General features: G+C 37.8%; 1 protein-coding gene across 1 annotated transcript in view; it reads right to left on the bottom strand.

The window, feature by feature from the left end:
• Window positions 1–5,815: 5,815 nt before the first annotated feature.
• ABCD3 (ATP binding cassette subfamily D member 3) overlaps window positions 5,816–18,172 on the bottom strand; it is a 63,924-nt gene continuing 51,567 nt past the window's right edge. The window contains exons 17-23 of the mRNA XM_007533989.3: window positions 15,937–16,014; window positions 15,772–15,837; window positions 15,593–15,682; window positions 13,839–13,958; window positions 10,998–11,102; window positions 9,600–9,656; window positions 5,816–7,274 (exon numbers count right to left, since the gene is read on the bottom strand). Coding sequence (XP_007534051.1) covers window positions 7,197–7,274; window positions 9,600–9,656; window positions 10,998–11,102; window positions 13,839–13,958; window positions 15,593–15,682; window positions 15,772–15,837; window positions 15,937–16,014 — 594 coding nt within the window. The 3' untranslated portion in view covers window positions 5,816–7,196. The remainder of the gene's footprint in view (window positions 7,275–9,599; window positions 9,657–10,997; window positions 11,103–13,838; window positions 13,959–15,592; window positions 15,683–15,771; window positions 15,838–15,936; window positions 16,015–18,172) is intronic.

Here is an 18,172-nt window from a genome sequence, read left to right as displayed (position 1 = left end):
ATGTAAAAGTTTTGGAGAAGTTGAGGGAAACAGGCCAGTCAGTGATTGCTAGGACTGGCTTTGCTGGTTGGTCTGCTATAATCAACTCGAGTGAACCTGCAGAGGCTGAACACTGCAGGGGAGTAAGTAGTCTCTTGCACCAGAGAAAGAGGGTGTATTTGCATCAGAGCCAACAAAAGGATTGGGGTGGGGACATGTCTAGAGAACTGTTCTTAGTGTTATCTTGAATTCCTATTCACAAGGGCCCACCCAGGCACATCACATGAGGAGCAGAGCAAACTCCAGGACAGGGTATCTGAGCATGCATACTCACCGGGTTGCTCTTTCCATGCCAGAAATAATTGTAATATTATGTAACTCTGTGGCCTCCTAATCTAAGGAATTTGGTCCCACTAAATAAAGTACTGGCAGAGTGAAAGCAGGTCTAGGGAGTAATGAGGTGTCTGTTCGCAGGGAAGGAATTCATTATAGATTTGAATGAGGCCATACAACAACAATGGGGAAACTTCTATATAGCACATTCTAACAACAGTTCAGGTTGCCAAGCCTCCTGGCTGAGACTAAACACTGCTGCGGATTTCAATACCTTCATTATCCCTGGAGCAGAAACCTAGGCTATAATTGCACCAACTACTGCCCTCCAGTGGGCCAAACTATAATTCATTACTTAAACTAGCTCCCTACTGTATCCCACAAAGCTAGTGGTTAGTAGAATAAGCTTTCATGCTTAGAAGAGAGGTTTTTACCGTCTTAAATTATGGGCTATGTTTGACTTGCATATTAAGAAACTTACACTTGTGAAACTTGGAAACATTTTACCTTAATTATAGTCTGTGGCACATAATCTAAATATATGCCACTTAAATAAACAATTCTCACTAGTCATCAAATAAAAATAATAATCTTACTTCCAAATACAATTTTCACCTGATCTAAGACATGTGCATCTAGCAAGTAATATTTTTCTTCTGGTTGCCTGATGGGATTTTCTACTATGATAATCTGACTTTCAATCAAGTCTTTATGGTAGACATTTGTTCTCCTTTCCCATAGCCCCACGCTTTAACTACAGGCCTACAAGATTGCGGCTTTGCAATCAGCATCCTTCCTCATGTCTGCATAGATTGATTAGGATAGGTACATGACTTAACCTAATCTATGAATGGTGGATCTTCAGTTTATTTTCTAGGAGTGGGGGACTCTCTTTCTGGGTTAATAATAAACATGTAACCTCAAGAGCTGTTGGCAGTGATCTAGAAACCATAAGGAACCTGAACAAAGTAGAGTGGTACAGAGTGATAGGAAAAGACCAAGTCTTTGACAATATCCCCAAACTACTGGGTTGACACTCACCTATGGAATTCCCACTGTACATGAACTACTTAAACAAGTCTCAGTGCTTCTAGACTTCTATGACTTATAGTCAAAAGCATTCTAATTCTACATTCACATTGACCAAGCTTGCAATGAAAAGTAACATTTCATCTTCATGCCTTCTCACTACAAAGGATGCATTTCCCCTAAAATGTTCAGCATTATCACGTTCTCCCTTTCAATTTTATTCTTTTAACTTTATTTTTTCCCTTTTGTTTTCCTTGTTGTTTATCGTTGTTGTTATTGCTGTCCTTGTTGGATAGGAAAGATATGGAGAGAGGAGGGGAAGACAGAGAGGGGGAGAGAAAGATATACACCTGCAGACCTGCTTTCACTGCCTGTGAAATGAACCCCCTGCAGGTGGGGAGCTGGGGGCTCGAACCAGTATCCTTACACCAGTCTTTGCGCTTCGTGCCATGTGCGCTTAACCTGCTGCACCACTGCCCAACTCCCTCAATTTTAGTCTTACCATTCTTACCCATCTTTTATAAGGTATCAGTCCTCACACATGTAAGGCATGAACTCTAATGCTGAGTCAACTCCCCAGACCAAGATTTCCATCTTAGTTTGTTGTTTTGTTTTTTTTTTTAAAGTAATTTAATAATACATTATTTAATGAGGGAGAGAAATAATCAGGGTATCTCTCAGGGTATGTGGTGTCAGGAATTGAGTTTGTGTCCTCACATATGAAAGTCCTACACTCTCCCAAAGTCATTTACCTGGTCACAGGATTTTCCTAGATTTAAAAAAGTATCTTCCATTGACCTCACAGAAACCCTCATTTGGATTTCCTCCGTATTCCTTCTTGAACAGCATTCTTTTTTTCTGACCTCTAAATGTTGGATTACCTTAGTGCCTCAACTTACTTTCCATGAGTAATCACTCTTTAATAAGTATATCCAGTGTGTGTCTCTCATCTTGCTCTGCCATGCTATCTAATATGCCTATATCATTGATATGCCATGTGACACTTGGGTCTCCAAACTCTCACTGTTGTATAAATACTTACACAACCTCCACTTGGATGTCCAATGGGCATTCAATTTCTTCCTCCTCCCCAATCCACACTTTTTTTTTTTTTGGACTGGGTCACTTCTCTGATATGGCTTTTGATGGTGTCAGAGACTGAATCTGGAGCCTCCAAGTCTCAGTCATGAAAGTCTTGAGGAAAACACTATGTATCTCTCCAGCCTGCATTTCAAACTACTTAATACGGCCAAAGAGAATCCGTAATTTCTCCCAACCCCAAGGCCCCTTTCATTAGATATCCTATATTTCACTTCCCCCCATGAACAGCTAAGCCATGCTATTTTCTTTTAAAGGGAAACTGCATGCATGATGGCAAAGATTAAGCCTTCTGTGCAAATGCGATTCCCTGAAGAGATTTTATTTTCCCTGAATATTTCTGAAGCATTGCTTTATACCAATAATTTCCTGAGTCCCATGGCTCAAAGTGTGGGCAGTAGCATTGGTATCACCTGAGAGCTTGTTAAGAAAGTAAACTCATAACCCTAACCTCAGGATTATTGAATTAGCAATCAATTGGCAGTCAGTAAGAGGCCCTTTGAATGATTTTAATGCCCCCCTCCCCACTTCTTGATTTTCAAAGCACTGAACAACAATTCTAGAGGAACTTGTTTTCCTAGTGCTCAATGGAGTTGGCAGTCAGCTGAGGTAAAGAACAAACACCTCATCACAGACCCCTGCAAGTGTCAACCCGGCTTTGACCTAGCACATTATGATTGGGCCCTCCTCAATCGCTATCGAACAGGCCATGGCCGGTGCGTCGCTATGTTCCACCGCTGGGGAGCCAGAGACGACCCGAACTGCCCCTGCGGCTACAGACAGACTATGATCCACATAGTCAACGACTGCCACCTCTCCAATTTCTCTCCTCTCCGTGTTACAAACTCCTTGAGAGGCTGCTTCTGTCACGTATTTCTCATCTTACAGAGAAATTCCTATCACCCGCCCAAGCTGGTTTCTGCCCAGGAAGATCTACCTGCGAACAAGCCCTGGCCCTCTCAACTTACATTGAAAATGGATTCCAGAAGAATTTAAAGACGGGTGCTGTCTTTGTTGATCTCACAGCAGCCTATGGACACGGTCTGGCACCGTGGTCTCCTAGTCAAGATCTCAAGATGCCTGCCTCCATGGGTGGCCAACACTATATCGTTTCTTCTCCAAAACAGAAGATTCCGGGTGCATCTGGGTGACAAGTCTAGCAGATGGAGACTTGTCTCAAGTGGCCTCCCCCAGGGCTCTGTTCTGGCTCCTACGCTATTTAATATTTACATCAATGACCTCCCAGAAACTTCTTCAAGGAAGTTCATCTACACCGATGACATCTGCTGTGCAACTCAGGCATCCAAGTTTGACATCCTCGAGGAAACACTCACGAAAGACATGTCTCTGATAACTGATTACTGTAAAAAATGGCGACTAATCCCTAGCACTGCAAAAACGGTATCATCTGTTTTCCATCTACACCATGCCTCGGCCTCGCATGAGCTTAATGTGCAGCTTGGCGATACGAGAATCCGGCATGAAGCCCAGCCAGTCTATCTTGGCGTTACTCTCGATCACACTCTGTCATTTCACGAACATCTCATAAAAACTGCAGCAAAGGTGGGTGCGAGGAATAACATCATTGCAAGATTGGCCAGCTCCTCATGGGGCGCGAGCGCTTCCACACTACGATCATCATCTCTGGCATTATGCTATTCCACTGCAGAATACTGTGCCCCAGGATGGTTCCGTAGCCCCCATATCCACTTGGTCAATTCCAAATTATATTCTTCCATGAGGATAATTTCTGGAACCATCCGTTCCACCCCGGTCCCATGGCTGCCAGTTATTAGCAACATCGCCCCGCCAGATATTCGTCGGGATGCGGCATCATCTAAGTTCATTTCCCACGTCTACGCTCGACCGGACCTGCCAATATACGCGGATATCTTCGCCCACCCTGTCCAATGCTTGACGTCTCGTCACCCAATCTGGTCCCCTATGCCTACACTGAACTTCTCTGTTCCAGACTCTTGGAAACAGAGTTGGCAGTCAGCTGAGGTAAAGAACAAACACCTCATCACAGATCCCTGCAAGCGTCAACCCGGCCTTGACCTAGCACGTTATGATTGGGCCCTCCTCAATAGCTATCGAACAGGCCATGGCCGGTGCGCCGCTATGTTCCATCGCTGGGGAGCCAGAGACGACCCGAACTGCCCCTGCGGCTACAGACAGACTATGACCCACATAGTCAATGACTGCCACCTCTCCAGATTCAAAGGAGGTCTCGAAACTTTACATCAGGCTCAACCTGACGCTATTGACTGGCTACGGAAGAAGGGCAAACGCTAGAAGAATGGAGCAGGAAAATGTCCCTTTGGTAGCAGCAGTTAAGTATCTTTGAGGCTGTGGCGCCATCTTCAGTTCTGAGGATGAACAGAAATTTGACTTTGAAGTTTGGGACTTCCACTGCATTCTTTTGTTTGTGTAAGTTTTCTATAAATAAGCCACAGGTGGTTACTTTGTACTCATCTAAAATAGCTTTTTCATAGCAGGCTAGGACTATCAGCCCAAAGCTCACAAGTTGCAACTGAAATTCTTATTGTTTTAAATAGACTCCACCCCCACCAACTTTAGCCAGCTAGAGCCTGTCTAGTTTACATGCAAAAAAGCAGGTAATATCTCCAATCACTGCAGAGATAATAGCTTTTCGGAGAAGTTGCTGCTGACAAAATCACCTCGACAAGAGCTCCTCTATGACTTCCCCATATTCTAAGAATCCTTGGTCCGATTCCCTTTATAAGTGGTGGTTCCTGGAAAAAACTAATTTTTCCTTAATTCTGTCAGTTTTTCCAATATATATGTATGTATATATGCCTGGGCTCTCATATGAAGACTAAGACTGTGGTGCCATCTTCAGTTCTGAGGATGAACAGAAATTTGGCCTTAAAGTTTGAGACTTCCACTGCATGCTTTGTTTGTGTAAGTTTTCTATGCTGACATATGAAGTCTTGGGAAACAGAGGCCTTATTTGGGAACTGCTTGTTAACACGTGGAGCCCACATAGGTTCATATTAGAAACTGGGCTCAAGAATCCTATACAATGTTTTTTAGGTGCTTGCATGATTATTTTTTGTTTCTGTTTGTTCTGACAGCTTCTATAAAATTACCTCTAAAATTCTGGATATGGCTATTTTTCTTAGTTCTATCCATTTATGTGTTTTTAGTCTATTATTAAGTACAGACCAATTAATTTTAGCATACAAATTAAGAATTGTCATATATTACTGTTGATCAACACTTTTATCATATGAAATGGTTCTTAGTTTCTCACTGTCTGATTTTAGAACACCTAGCAAATGATTCATATTGAGAACATATAAAGAACCGCCAAGGTTTAAGTTATCAGAAAAAAAAAAAAAACAAGCAAAGATCATATAGGATATCTGATATTTTAATCTGAACAGAAAATAAGTATACAAGTTTTCTAAAGAGAAGTGGTAAAAATTTAATGTTCTGTATTATGGAATCAGTATATTAAGTTTTACTTCAATACCAGTGATTTTTACAGTTGATTCTGCAAATAAACGAAACTAGTTATGCAGAAACATGAATATAAAATGCCCTTTCCTAAGCCTCAGCTTGATAAAAACTGACTTTATGTTGATCTGAATGATAATATTTAGTTTCCATTCTTACTATGCAAATAATATATGAAGTCATTAGTGGTGGTTTGATACAGTGAAATCAACTCATTTTAGGGTAGTTCAACATAGTAACTCAAATATTTTAAAAAGTCATTAAAGATTCAGAGGTAAAGCAGTGCCTTGGAAACATAATTCACCAGTGTGCATAATGAATTTAAAATATTTTTAAACATAACATCACAAAGACAGTGATAACATTGCATCCTCAGTGCAACACTTCATGTAGTGCATTCCTATGACTCATCCGGAATTAAACATCATGAAACCACCACATTTCTAATGAATGGATTTCTAACACATAAATCCATCCAGTTCTTTTTTAAAAATCTTGTAAGACTTTGCGCTTGACACATAAGGACTCTGTGTTTTAATGTCCCAAACATTGGGAAGATTAGGTATAAAACACAGTTAACTACCCCTTGGAAGCAAAACTGCACATTAATTTTATTACATCAATCACCTGGAGAACCTAAAAACAACTCAATACTGCAGAGACCAGGAGGGCACATTATTTAGTCTATGAAAATCCAAATGGCTTTCCTGGAGTCAAATGTACCCCAAGACACATACAAGGAATGAGTATAACTGTGGCAGTCAAAGAAATCTGTCCCCACATAATGAATGCTATTAGGCAATGATGTTGTACATTTTGATAATACACTTTGATTTGTTTTCCACAATCATGGAACAAAGAACATAAAACATTAAGACTACATTGTTGGAACAGTGATGACCCCAGTTTTAAACAGGGTTCTTCATTGAAGGAAAAGATAGAGCCATAAAAGTCAAATTAGCTGACTTTGAATGGTTTACATCCCAGGATGAATCAGGTTACACTGATTTAAGCCCAACTTAATTTAGGCAGGTTTTTAACCACAAGAATAAAGACATTCTTAGTACAAATTAATAATTAAACCAACATATACACAATTAGCAATATCCTACATAATATTAAATGTTTTAACAACTTGTTCTCAATAATTCTATAGCCTGTTAATTTGATGCTTTTGTCTAAAAAAAAAAAAAAAAGCTCAACTTCATTTTACGTTGTATGTTGTAATTTCTAAGTATATTCTGTAATTATTTGATTGAAGTACTCTCCAGATCCTAAGAGCCAAATTCAACTGTATCTTCTGTTATCTGTTTGAATTCATAATTACCTCTACCATCCATATGTAAGTAGTACTATAGGAAAGAAAGGAGAAAAAAACCAGTAAGAAAATTTCCTTTTTGTCAAGCATTTAAGTAAAGGCTATTATATAAGAAAGTGATTGAAAATTATCTTAATCTATTTAAAACCTTTAAAACCTATACAGTAAGTCCTTACTTAGCACTGAGTTTCTTAGAAAGTGCAACTATTAAAAAAAGAAGAAGAAAAAAGAAACTTCAACTACAAGGAAATGATCTATAATAAAATCAAGACAGAATCATGTGATTTCACTTGATGTAGGTCAGTATTTTTTCTCTTTGCCTATGTTGTAATGAAATTACATGTAATAAAATGTTATTTGAGAAAATACTGTACTCCAAAGCATGTAGAAGTCTGCTCTTTCTAAAATTAGCAACATCTTAACTTTGCCTGGAGTGGATTTAAGTCCTTTTCTTAATGGAAAAAAAATTCTCATTATTTTTTATTTCTTTTTAACTCTTCATTAGAGTAGTAATTTACAACATAGCTATACTTAAATTTGTTTCTTACTCCCTGGCCCTCAGTGTGTGTCTGTGTGTGTGTGTGTGTATTTTTTTTTAACATTAGAGAAAGAAAGGGGGAGGTGGGTAGACCAAAGATAGCTATACTTAAATTTGTTTCTTATTCCCTGGCCAAAGGGGAAGGTGTGTGTGTATTTTTTTTAACAAATTATAGCTCTGGCAAACGGTGTTGGGGATTAAATTCCAGATCTTACACATTGAAGTCTTGGACTCTACTGAGTCATCTTCCTGGCAAGATTTCTTTATTTTTAAAACTCAAATATAAGCATCCCATCAATTAGAATGCTTCTTTAATTCCATACCAAGAAACTACTCGACCATAAGTTAAACCAATCTCAGTGCAAGACTGTTCACTAGGGTAGCCTTCAGTACTTTCTTTAGTTGGTATCCAGGATCAACTCAAAAACTCTAACTTAAGGCTTTTGCTGTGTGTTTATTTTTTGGAGTTTGCAGAGGAGATAAAGAGCTATCTATGTACTGAGCGATCATTTGGCGAGACCTGGACAGTTATAAAACCTTCTGTTTTTACTTAAGTGGCTTTTTTTTTAATCTTTGGCTTTCCAGAAAAAAAAAACATGTTTTTCCATTTTTCAAATTGTTATTAGGTATTCTAGCGTCTACTATCACAGTTCATGTCACTCTTTCTTCATATGATCACTGGTCTGATAGTTTTTTCTACATGTCTCTGCCTCAAGAACAAAAGAAGAAACCATACTCAAGTGCTTTCACTGTTCCATGGCTGTTATATATTTCAACTTTTGAAAAGCACAAAGGCTTGGACTGCTTTGATTTCTAGTTATTCAATGTCCTATTTCATTCATTAAAATGTATAATTTATAAAAATGCTAAAATTATCTGTAAAAGTCACACAGCTGTACAGAATTTCATAACATTTTATTAAGTACTTTCATTGGGGTTCCTCTTTGTTAGAAGAGAGTGTTTTAAATAGGGTTCTTCACTAAAGGAAAAGAGAGCAATAAAAGATAAAGTCTATGAAACAAGTTTTAAAAAGGATCAGCAACTTTTACATTAAAGTAGCAACTAATGCTAGAAAGAGTGGAGCCCAAGCCCAGATTTTTAGACTTCAAATTCCATGCTCTTTATTTAATCTGTCATACACTATCATGTAAATCAAGGGGTGAGGAAGTCAGGTGCACATTTTCTGGGACAAAATACAGATACAACTATTCTAAATTTTCTCAAACCCTTTCATTTTACCTAAAATTTCTGTATCAGCAGAGATGGGGAAGGAAGAAGGAAAACAAATGAACTCAATGGGCTTAATTTTAGGGGGTTAGCATTTTTGTATTAAGAACTGAAAAGAGCTGTTAGGGTGAGACAGGCACTGCTGGAGCACGAGCATAAACAAAGCGTCTGTGCTAGACTAAGTGTCCCCATAATGTTTTTATCAAATTTAGTGACTACCTAATAAGCTCTATTTTATTGTCATACAAGAAAAATGAACATTATTTAATTTCCAATCTTGCAGTCTTGATCTCCACTAAAAATGTGCCTAATTTTTTGTCATCTAATCCTTACAACTCTTTTCCCTTCTGTCAGTATTGGGGAGTATGCAAAATTTAGCTATACAAGAGAAATAACATTTGACTCTCTCTAATAGCTCTCATATGAAACTATCAGCTTGTTTATAAGGTTTTAGTGAAAACTGTCAAACAAAAATAAGAACATTCTATTTTACTTTATAAAACTGAATTGTTTTCCATATATATGCCCATAATCACTTACATTCATATATTTAAATAATAGTTCATTGTACCATTCAATGTAAGAAATACAAACCTCGTGGTGTTTCCAAAGGGACTTTCTATGTGACACAGTGAAGAGTGTGATGCCAACCTAATGCAAAGAAAATGATTGAGGTTTGTATCAACAGTCACAAATTGAACTCATCTTTATAAATTTTAAATTGTTAGAATGACTCTCTTCAATGACTTTTAAATTTACATCAATAAGAAAAAAATAACAACTAATGCCAGATGTTCAAAGTAGTACAAAGTACAGGCCATTAGTCATACAATAACAAATAACAGGTACAAAATCTTTGAAGAAAAACTAGAACCTGCGTGGAGGGCAGAAAGCATAATGGTTGTGCAAAGAGACTCTTGTGCCTGCGGCTCCAAAGTCCCAGGTTCAATACCCCGCACCACCATAAACCAGAGCTAAGCAGTGCTCAGGTAAAAAAAAATAAAATAAAATAAAAATAAGAACTAGAACTCCACTAAACATTCTATTATTATGCCTGGGGTAGAAAAAGTGAACCCTAGCAAATTTTTTATTTCATTGTCAAAAATGTATTAAAAATCTACTTGTGACAAAATCAACAAAAGATCAACAAAATTAAATCAATATAGCATTGTCTATAGTCAATTTGGCTTTCAAATACAGGATCATAGATAATCCCAGAAATTCTTATTTTGAAGTGTAATCGGAATTTATATTTTAAATAGTAAATATGCTAGTCTGTTAAGTAGGTTAATAAAAGAAACCTGACAAAATATTGCCCACATCAGAAGAAAAAAGAATTAAGATTTGTCTAATAAATATTTCTAAAGTTTTCTTTATTATAATAGGTAAGTAGATAACTGTAATGGAACAAATATTTTAAATGAGTTTATTGCTCTAAGTATAGGAAAAGCAGCAAAAAGAAACTGGATATGAATATATTATTTGTTCCATATCTAAGATTTGGGTAAACATGATGATTTACAGAATTCATTTCTAAATCTCCCCCCCAACCCACAGTTATCACTAGGGCTCAGTGCCTGCACTATTAAATCCAGAACTCCTGGGGGCCATTTCTCCAATTTTTTAATAGAGAGAATTTGAGAGGGGAGGAAAGACAGAAAGGGAGAGAGAAAGATATACATCTGCAGATCTGCTTCACCACTTGTGAAACAACCCCTCTGCAGATGGGGAGCCAAAGGCTCGAACCAGGATTCTTGTGCAGGTCCTTGCACTTCATATTGTGTCCTTAACCTAGTGTGCTACTGCCCAGCCCCCAATCATTTTTTTAAATTCATGTCTGTTAAAGTTATTAGTTTAAAATCTTTATTAAAGTAACATATCCTTGGATAGTAACTGTTACATACAGCTTAAAATTGTTTGTTGTGATAGAGACATCTGGTTGAAATAACTGGAATGGAGGACATGAACGCTCAGAGAGTCTGTTATACTTACTTTTCTACAATGGCTGTAAATGTATCCTTCCACATCCACACTGACTGCACTTGTGCATTCATCCAAAATGGCAAACTGGGGTTTATGATAAAATAATCTTGCCATCTGAATTAAAAAAAAAGAAAAAGAAATGTTCTATATAATCACCAGCAAGTGTAAAATAAGTCAATTATAATAAGTTAAATATGTATTTACAAATGTATAAAGCAAGAAAATCATTACAAATCTACTACAGGAAATATCAAAACTATAAATTAAACTATTTTTATTGCTTCCTTGAACAAGGGGGAAATATAAAAAATACTGCTAAGAGTAAAACAAAAAATTTAAGACTGATATGAAATGAAGCTGAGTTTTAAACATAGTAAAGTTCTCATTACAAACAAAATTAAGAGTGTGCATATTTCTTAAACATTTTAAAAATGTATTTATTTTCCCTTTTGTTGCCCTTGTTTTCTATTGTTGTAGCTATTATTGTTGTTGTTGTTGATGTAATTCATTGTTGAATAGGACAGAGAGAAATGGAGAGAGGAGGGGAAGACAGAGAGGGAGAGAGAAAGTCACCTGTAAAGTGACTCCCCTGCAGGTGGGGAGCCTGGGGCTCGAACCGGGATCCTTATGCCAGTTCTTGGTGCTTTGCGTCACCTGCACTAAACCTGCTTCACTACTACCCAACTCCCTAGTGTGCGTATTTTAACTGAACATTACAATTCTGATCATAAATAGCTCAGGTGCAAAAAGTTTCTATTTTTAAAATATTTTATTTCTTACATAGTGGTACCAGTTAATATTCCCAGTAATTCTTTAAATACTTTTAAACTTTATTTATTTACTTTATAGGACAGAGAGAAACTGAGAGGGGAAGGGGGAGATAAAGAGGGAAAGAGGGCAGGGTGGTGTTGCACCTGGATATGTGTACTTGATGCCAATGCACAAGGACCCAGGTTGAGGCCCTGCTCCCCATCTGCAGCGGGACACTTTCCAAATGGAGAAGCAGGTCTTCAGGTGTCTATCTTTCTCTCTCCCTCTTTATCTTTCCCCTCCCCTCTCAATTTCTCCCTATCCTATTAAAAAGAGGGGGGTGGGTAGAGACACCTGAAACACTACTTCATTGCTCTGAACCTGGGTCCTCAAGCATGGTAATGTGTGCACTCGGCAAGATGCGCCACCACTCAGCCCCCCTCCCCTGCCATAATAAGTTTAACACATAAAAAGTCTTTCTAAGTTTTACAAGTGCAAATTAACATCAACAATTCATAGCTCAGGATTGGAGAGACAGCATGGTGGTTTATGAAGATTTTTATGCCTGGAACTCCAAGGTCCCAGATTCAATCCCTAGCACCACCATCAGTCAGAGCTGAGCAGTGCTCTAGTTTTTTAAAAAAATATTTAAATCATAGCTTACATTTATCAGTATTCCTGATATGTAAATATTCCTTGTTTCTTTTCTTTTTTAATTTTTTTTAATATTTATTTATTCCCTTTTGCTGCCCTTGTTGTTTTATTGTTGTAGTTATTATTATTGTTGTTGTCATTGTTGGATAGGACAGAGAGAAATGGAGAGAGGAGGGGAAGACAGAGAGGAGGAGAGAAAGATAGATACCTGCAGACCTGCTTCACCGCCTGTGAAGCGACTCCCCTGCAGGTGGGGAGCCGGGGTTCGAACCGGGATCCTTATGCCGGTCCTTGTGCTTTGCGCCACCTGCGCTTAACCCGCTGCGCTACAGCCCGACTCCCCCTTGTTTATTTTCTATATGTATTTTGGGGGAACTTAACATTGTGGAATATTACAAATATATTCACACAAACTTAGATGGATGGTATAGCCTATGACGCACTGAGGTTATTTATAGGGTTCGCCATAATATACATGTTACTGTTGATCAAACCTCATTATGCACATGACTTGAAACAGCTTTCTAGGGGTTTATGTCTATTTATATAAGGTAAAGAAGGAGAAATTGCAATTACAGACTATTAAGAAGTTCAACTGCACAGAGGACAAAAGATACAGGTTACAGGGAACCTTACCTTTGGTTAAGATAGTTTGCTTTTTAAATCTGGAGAAACATCAAAGAGTCTTTCTAAAGAAAGATTAAATATGGAGAAGGGGAGGTGGGGACTGAAAAAAAGGAATAGGTGGGGAGGAAAGGTATCTAAAACACAGATCATTTTTTCTCAAGAGGAAGAATGACATATTCTCCACTGATGGTGGAAACAGATCGGGATACTTCTATGCAAAGTTATGAGTACTGGTTATTAGAAATAATTCCTTAAATATGGGATGATCTCACTCTCAGGCAGAAATTGAAAAACAAGATCAGAAGAGAAAACACAAGTAGAACCTGAACTGGAGCTGGTGAATTGCACCAAAGTAAAAGACTCTGGGGGGGGGTGGCGTAAGAGTACAGGTCCAAAAAGGATGACAGAGGACCTAGTGGGGATTGTATTGTTATGTGGAAAACGGAGAAATGTGATACATGTACACACTTTTGTACATTGTATTTACTGTTGAATGTAAAACATTAATCCCCCAATAAATTTTAAAAAAAAATCATTCCCAAATGCCTCTCTTTTGTGTTTTTTGGGCCTCTCTGGATATCTTGATCACTGACACTGGTCACATTATGTGGAAATTTTCTTACCGTGTCTCATTTCCATTGTGCAAGTTATACATCTCCAAGCACTTTCACTATCATTTAAACTAATCTGTACGATGGCAATTTCTAAGTTAAGTATTAAAAGGAAAAATGTGGTGCTCAGAGCTGTTAAACGCTAAGCTCTGAGAGTGGCTTCACACCAAGCGCGCGTTGGTGTGCAATGTGCTCAGAGAGTACTGACCGCCATCCTTTGTTTCTCTCCACCGCTGAGTACATCCATCCAGTCTTGAACACCGTCCCAGCCTCCTTCACGTTCCAGGATATGACCCAATTGGACATTGTCCAAATATTCCTTTAGTACCTTTTAGCAAAATGAATAAAGATAAAATCAAACTCTATGTTAAACAGCATTATTTATTTTCCTTTATTTTTTATTATTTATTTTTTCATGAGAAAGAACCAGACATCACTCTGGTACCTGTGCTGCTGGGGACTGAACTCAGCACCTCATGCTTGAGAGTCCAATGGTTTATCTACTACCCCACCTCCCGGACCACTGTTTTTTTGTTTTAAGAATTTATTTATTTATTCATGAGAAAGATAGGAGGAGAGAAACAACCAGGCATCACTCTGGAACATATGCTGCCGGGGATCGAACTCGGGACACCTCATGGTTGGAAATCCAATGCCTTATCCACTGCGCCACCTCCCAGACCACCCACTACTTTATTTTTTAAACTAGAATCACATTAAAATTGCCAATATGATTAAAGGGATACATTTTATAAAATAATGCCGCAAAATAAGAGATAAATGATAACTACCAGAGGGTTGCACTCATATGTGGAATCTAGAGATCTGACATGCATTAACTTACACACACACAAAAAAAATCCCATCAGAACAGAAGCAAGCAAACTATAAGACTTGTGAGAATTATGATAGTTATCTTTGGGTGGTGGGAGGGTGGGGATATAGAGCTTTGGCAGTGGGTGTGGTGGTGAACTATACAACTTGTTCTATAATCTTATAATCTAACAATTCATTGATAACAAATTAAAAATTATATATGTGTGTGTGTGTGTGTGTGTGTGTGTGTGTGTGTCACAATGACAGCTCTGAACTCTTTGGTTCCCATGTATACTGACATTGAGAAAATATGAATAGTAGCTTAAAGGAAGTAACATTATTCTGCATAACTAAAAGACAAGGGCAATGAGAAAACAAGCAATAATGTAAAGACAAAGTTGAACACACGTCTTATTTAAGAAAATTGCTTAACATCTCACCTCAAGCTATTTTTATTGCCTTCTTAAACAAAGGGGTAAATGTTGCAAATGAAAAATACTGTTGGGGGTCAGGCAGTGACGCACCTGGTTAAGCATACATATAACCAAGCACAAGGACTGCCCCTGCTCCCCACCTGCAGGGAGTCAGCTTCATAAATGCTGAAGAAGGTCTGCAGGTATCTATACTTCTCTCCCCATCCTTCCTCTATCTCCCCATCCTTCCTCAATTTCTCTCTGACCTATATATAAAATAAAATAATAAATAAATAATAAAAATTAGGAAAAGAAAAAATGACTACCAGGAGCAGTGGATTCATGATGCCAGCATGGAACCCCAGTAATAATCCTGGAAACAATATCAGAAAGAAAGAAAGGGAGAAAGAAAGAAAGAAAGAAAGAAAGAAAGAAAGAAAGAAAGAAAGAAAGAGAGGGAGGGGGAGGGAGGGGAAGGAAGGAAGGGAGGGAGGAAGGAAGGAAAGAAGAAACTGCTAAGGGTAAAATAAAAATTTTAAGACTAGTGTGTGATGCAATTGGAAAAGTTACATGAAGTTATATATGAAGTTGGGAAGTTATAACTTATGACAATGCTTGAGGAGGCTTTCAGGTTAGGATAAACTATCTGGCATTTACAAATATTTAACTGATTAAGATATAGACTGTGAAATGGAGTATTTTTAGAATGTGTAGGACATAAATATTTCCTTACTAGGTCAGATATCCCCTTCCTTTTTTGATCTTCTCTTCCATCTGGATATATCACTTGGTCTCGAAGTGTCCCAAGGGTCATATAAGGTCTCTGAGAGCAGTAGAGTGGATCTATTAGCAGTGAGTGATGTAAAACATCTTTAAATCAAAGGTTACAAAACAACTCATACAAGATCTTACCTGAGGAACATAAAATAATTTTCCTCTCTCAGGTTTAGTTAACCGTCCTCCAAAAAGTGGCCATAACTATAAAGAAAAGGGGAGTAGTAGTAATTATAAATTTCACAGTATGACTGGTTGTATGGAAAAAATAACTACGAAACTCTGAGATCAATTTATACTTACTTCACCAAGAACACGGAAAAGAGAACTCTTCCCACAGCCATTTGGACCACAGATTAGAACATTGGCTCCAGAACGAACCTGACAAGAAATCAATCTATCAATTAACTAAGCTAAACATATAATCAAGAACATTTCCATAAAGTTAACTCTTTGCTAATGACAAACCTTCCAGTTTCTCTATAAATGTAACATTAGGTAAGGAAGAAGGGCATGGCTAAGGCTAACTCACACTTTTGCTTGCTTTCAATTTTTACTTAGCTGCTTTGTTATGTAAAAATCATTAATGGGGGGGCCAAGTGGTGGTGCACCTGGTTAAGCGCACACATTACAGTGCGCAAGGACCCGGGTTCAAGCCCCTGGTCCCCCACCTGCAGGCAGGGAGGCTTTACGAGTGGTGAAACAGGGCTGCAGGTGTCTCTCTGTCTCTCTCCCTCTCTAACTCCTCTTCCCCTATCAATTTCTGGCTGTCTCTATCCAATAATAAGTCAATAAAATATATATTAACAAAATCATTATTGGAGAGGGAGGGCTGATGGCTCACCATGTAGAGCAAACACAGTAGATACACAGTTCCAGTCATGGGGGGAAGTTTCATAAGTAGTAAAGCAATGCTATCTCTATCTCTATCTCTCTCTCGCCCTCTATTAAAAATAATGGCCACCAGGAACAGTGGAATCATGTAGATATAAGTCCCAGTGATAACCCTGGTGGCATAAATAAAAATCAAAATCACTACTGGGCTGAGGAGATGGCTCAGCAGTGGAGCACGATTTACACACATGAAGTCTGTCATGTTCAATTTCTGGCACCGAATATGCCAGAGATGAGTGGTGCTCTGGTCTCTATTTCTATTTCTCTTTCTCACTCACATAAATATTGTACAAATAAAATCTAAAAATAATTACTGATTAATAAACCAGAATCCAAGAACTGGAGCTTGAATCTGAGAATTCATGAAAACAGTACATGAATTTACAATTCATTTTCTAAATAAAGGACCTATACTATAAATAATGGTCTACAGCTTGTTGCTACTTGTTGTTAACTTGTTAACAGTGTGTCAAATGTTCTTCCAGGTCAGCATGTTCTGATTTTCCCCACTCTTTCTTTTTTTTAATGCCTGAAGTATGTCTCATAGTACCAAAGTATCTGCTTATTTAAAAATTCCAATTTGTTAAATAGTTAGGTTGTCCATATTTTTCAGATAATTTGCTTTTTCACATGGTCCTGAAAAGTTCCTTCAAGTCATCAATAATGCATTAGTGAGAAATGTTTCTATGAAAAACACAGAAACCAGAAGTTAGGAATGGGGAGACAGCATAATGGTTATGCAAAAGGTTTTCATACCTGAGGCCTTGAGGTCCCAGGTTCAATCCCCAGCACTACTACAAAACAGAGCTGAGCAGTGCTCTGGTATCTCTGTCTCCCTCTCCTCTGTCTTTCATTAAAAATAAATATTAAAAAAAAAAAGAAACTAGACATTAGGTAAAATATATATGTATTAAAATATTTAAAGTGCCACCAAATTGGTCTGTAAAAATACACAATAAAAGGGGGAAGGGATCAGGTGACGGCACACTCAGCTGAGTACACGTTACCATGCATAAAGACCCAGGTTCAAGTACGTGCTTCCTCCCCTACTGGGGAGAGCTTCATGAGTGCTAAAGCAGTGCTGCAGGTGTCACTCCCTCTCTTCCCTTCCTCTCTCAACTGCCCAGTTTTATAAAATAAAAACTTTAAAAAATAAAGGAAAATGAAAAAATCAACAGAAATTCCTTTTTATGCTTATAATCTTATGTGAGTGATAATCAATCATCCTTGTGATAAATCAGAGCACTTGAGTTTTAATCTAGCTTACAACATTACACAGCAATGGAGCAAAGCAGGAAAAGAGCTGCCTTAGCTAGGGCACTTTCTTTTGATAATTTTTTCTAACTGTTGATTTTTATATTCTCATTATTTAATTCAATGAATACTTATTGAATATTCAGTGTCGGGCTCTGTTCTAAGCAACGGGGACTACATGAGTGGGGAGAAAAAGAGACAAATGTCAAATACCTGCCCATACCAATTACATAGCAAGTAATTAAATATGTTAAAATTAAATGTTGAGAAACAAATATATCAAGATAAGCAAATGAGAATGGGTGGAAAAAGGTGCATCAAAAAAATTTTTTTAGGAAATGTTTTTATAAGATCGTCTTTTACTTTATCATAATGAGAGAGACCACAACAC

Source organism: Erinaceus europaeus, chromosome 11 (genome assembly GCF_950295315.1).
Source record: "Erinaceus europaeus chromosome 11, mEriEur2.1, whole genome shotgun sequence".
NCBI classification, from domain to species: Eukaryota; Metazoa; Chordata; class Mammalia; order Eulipotyphla; family Erinaceidae; genus Erinaceus; species Erinaceus europaeus.
The sequence above is the reverse complement of the archived record's forward strand: the minus strand, read 5'-3'. Positions and strand labels throughout refer to the sequence as shown.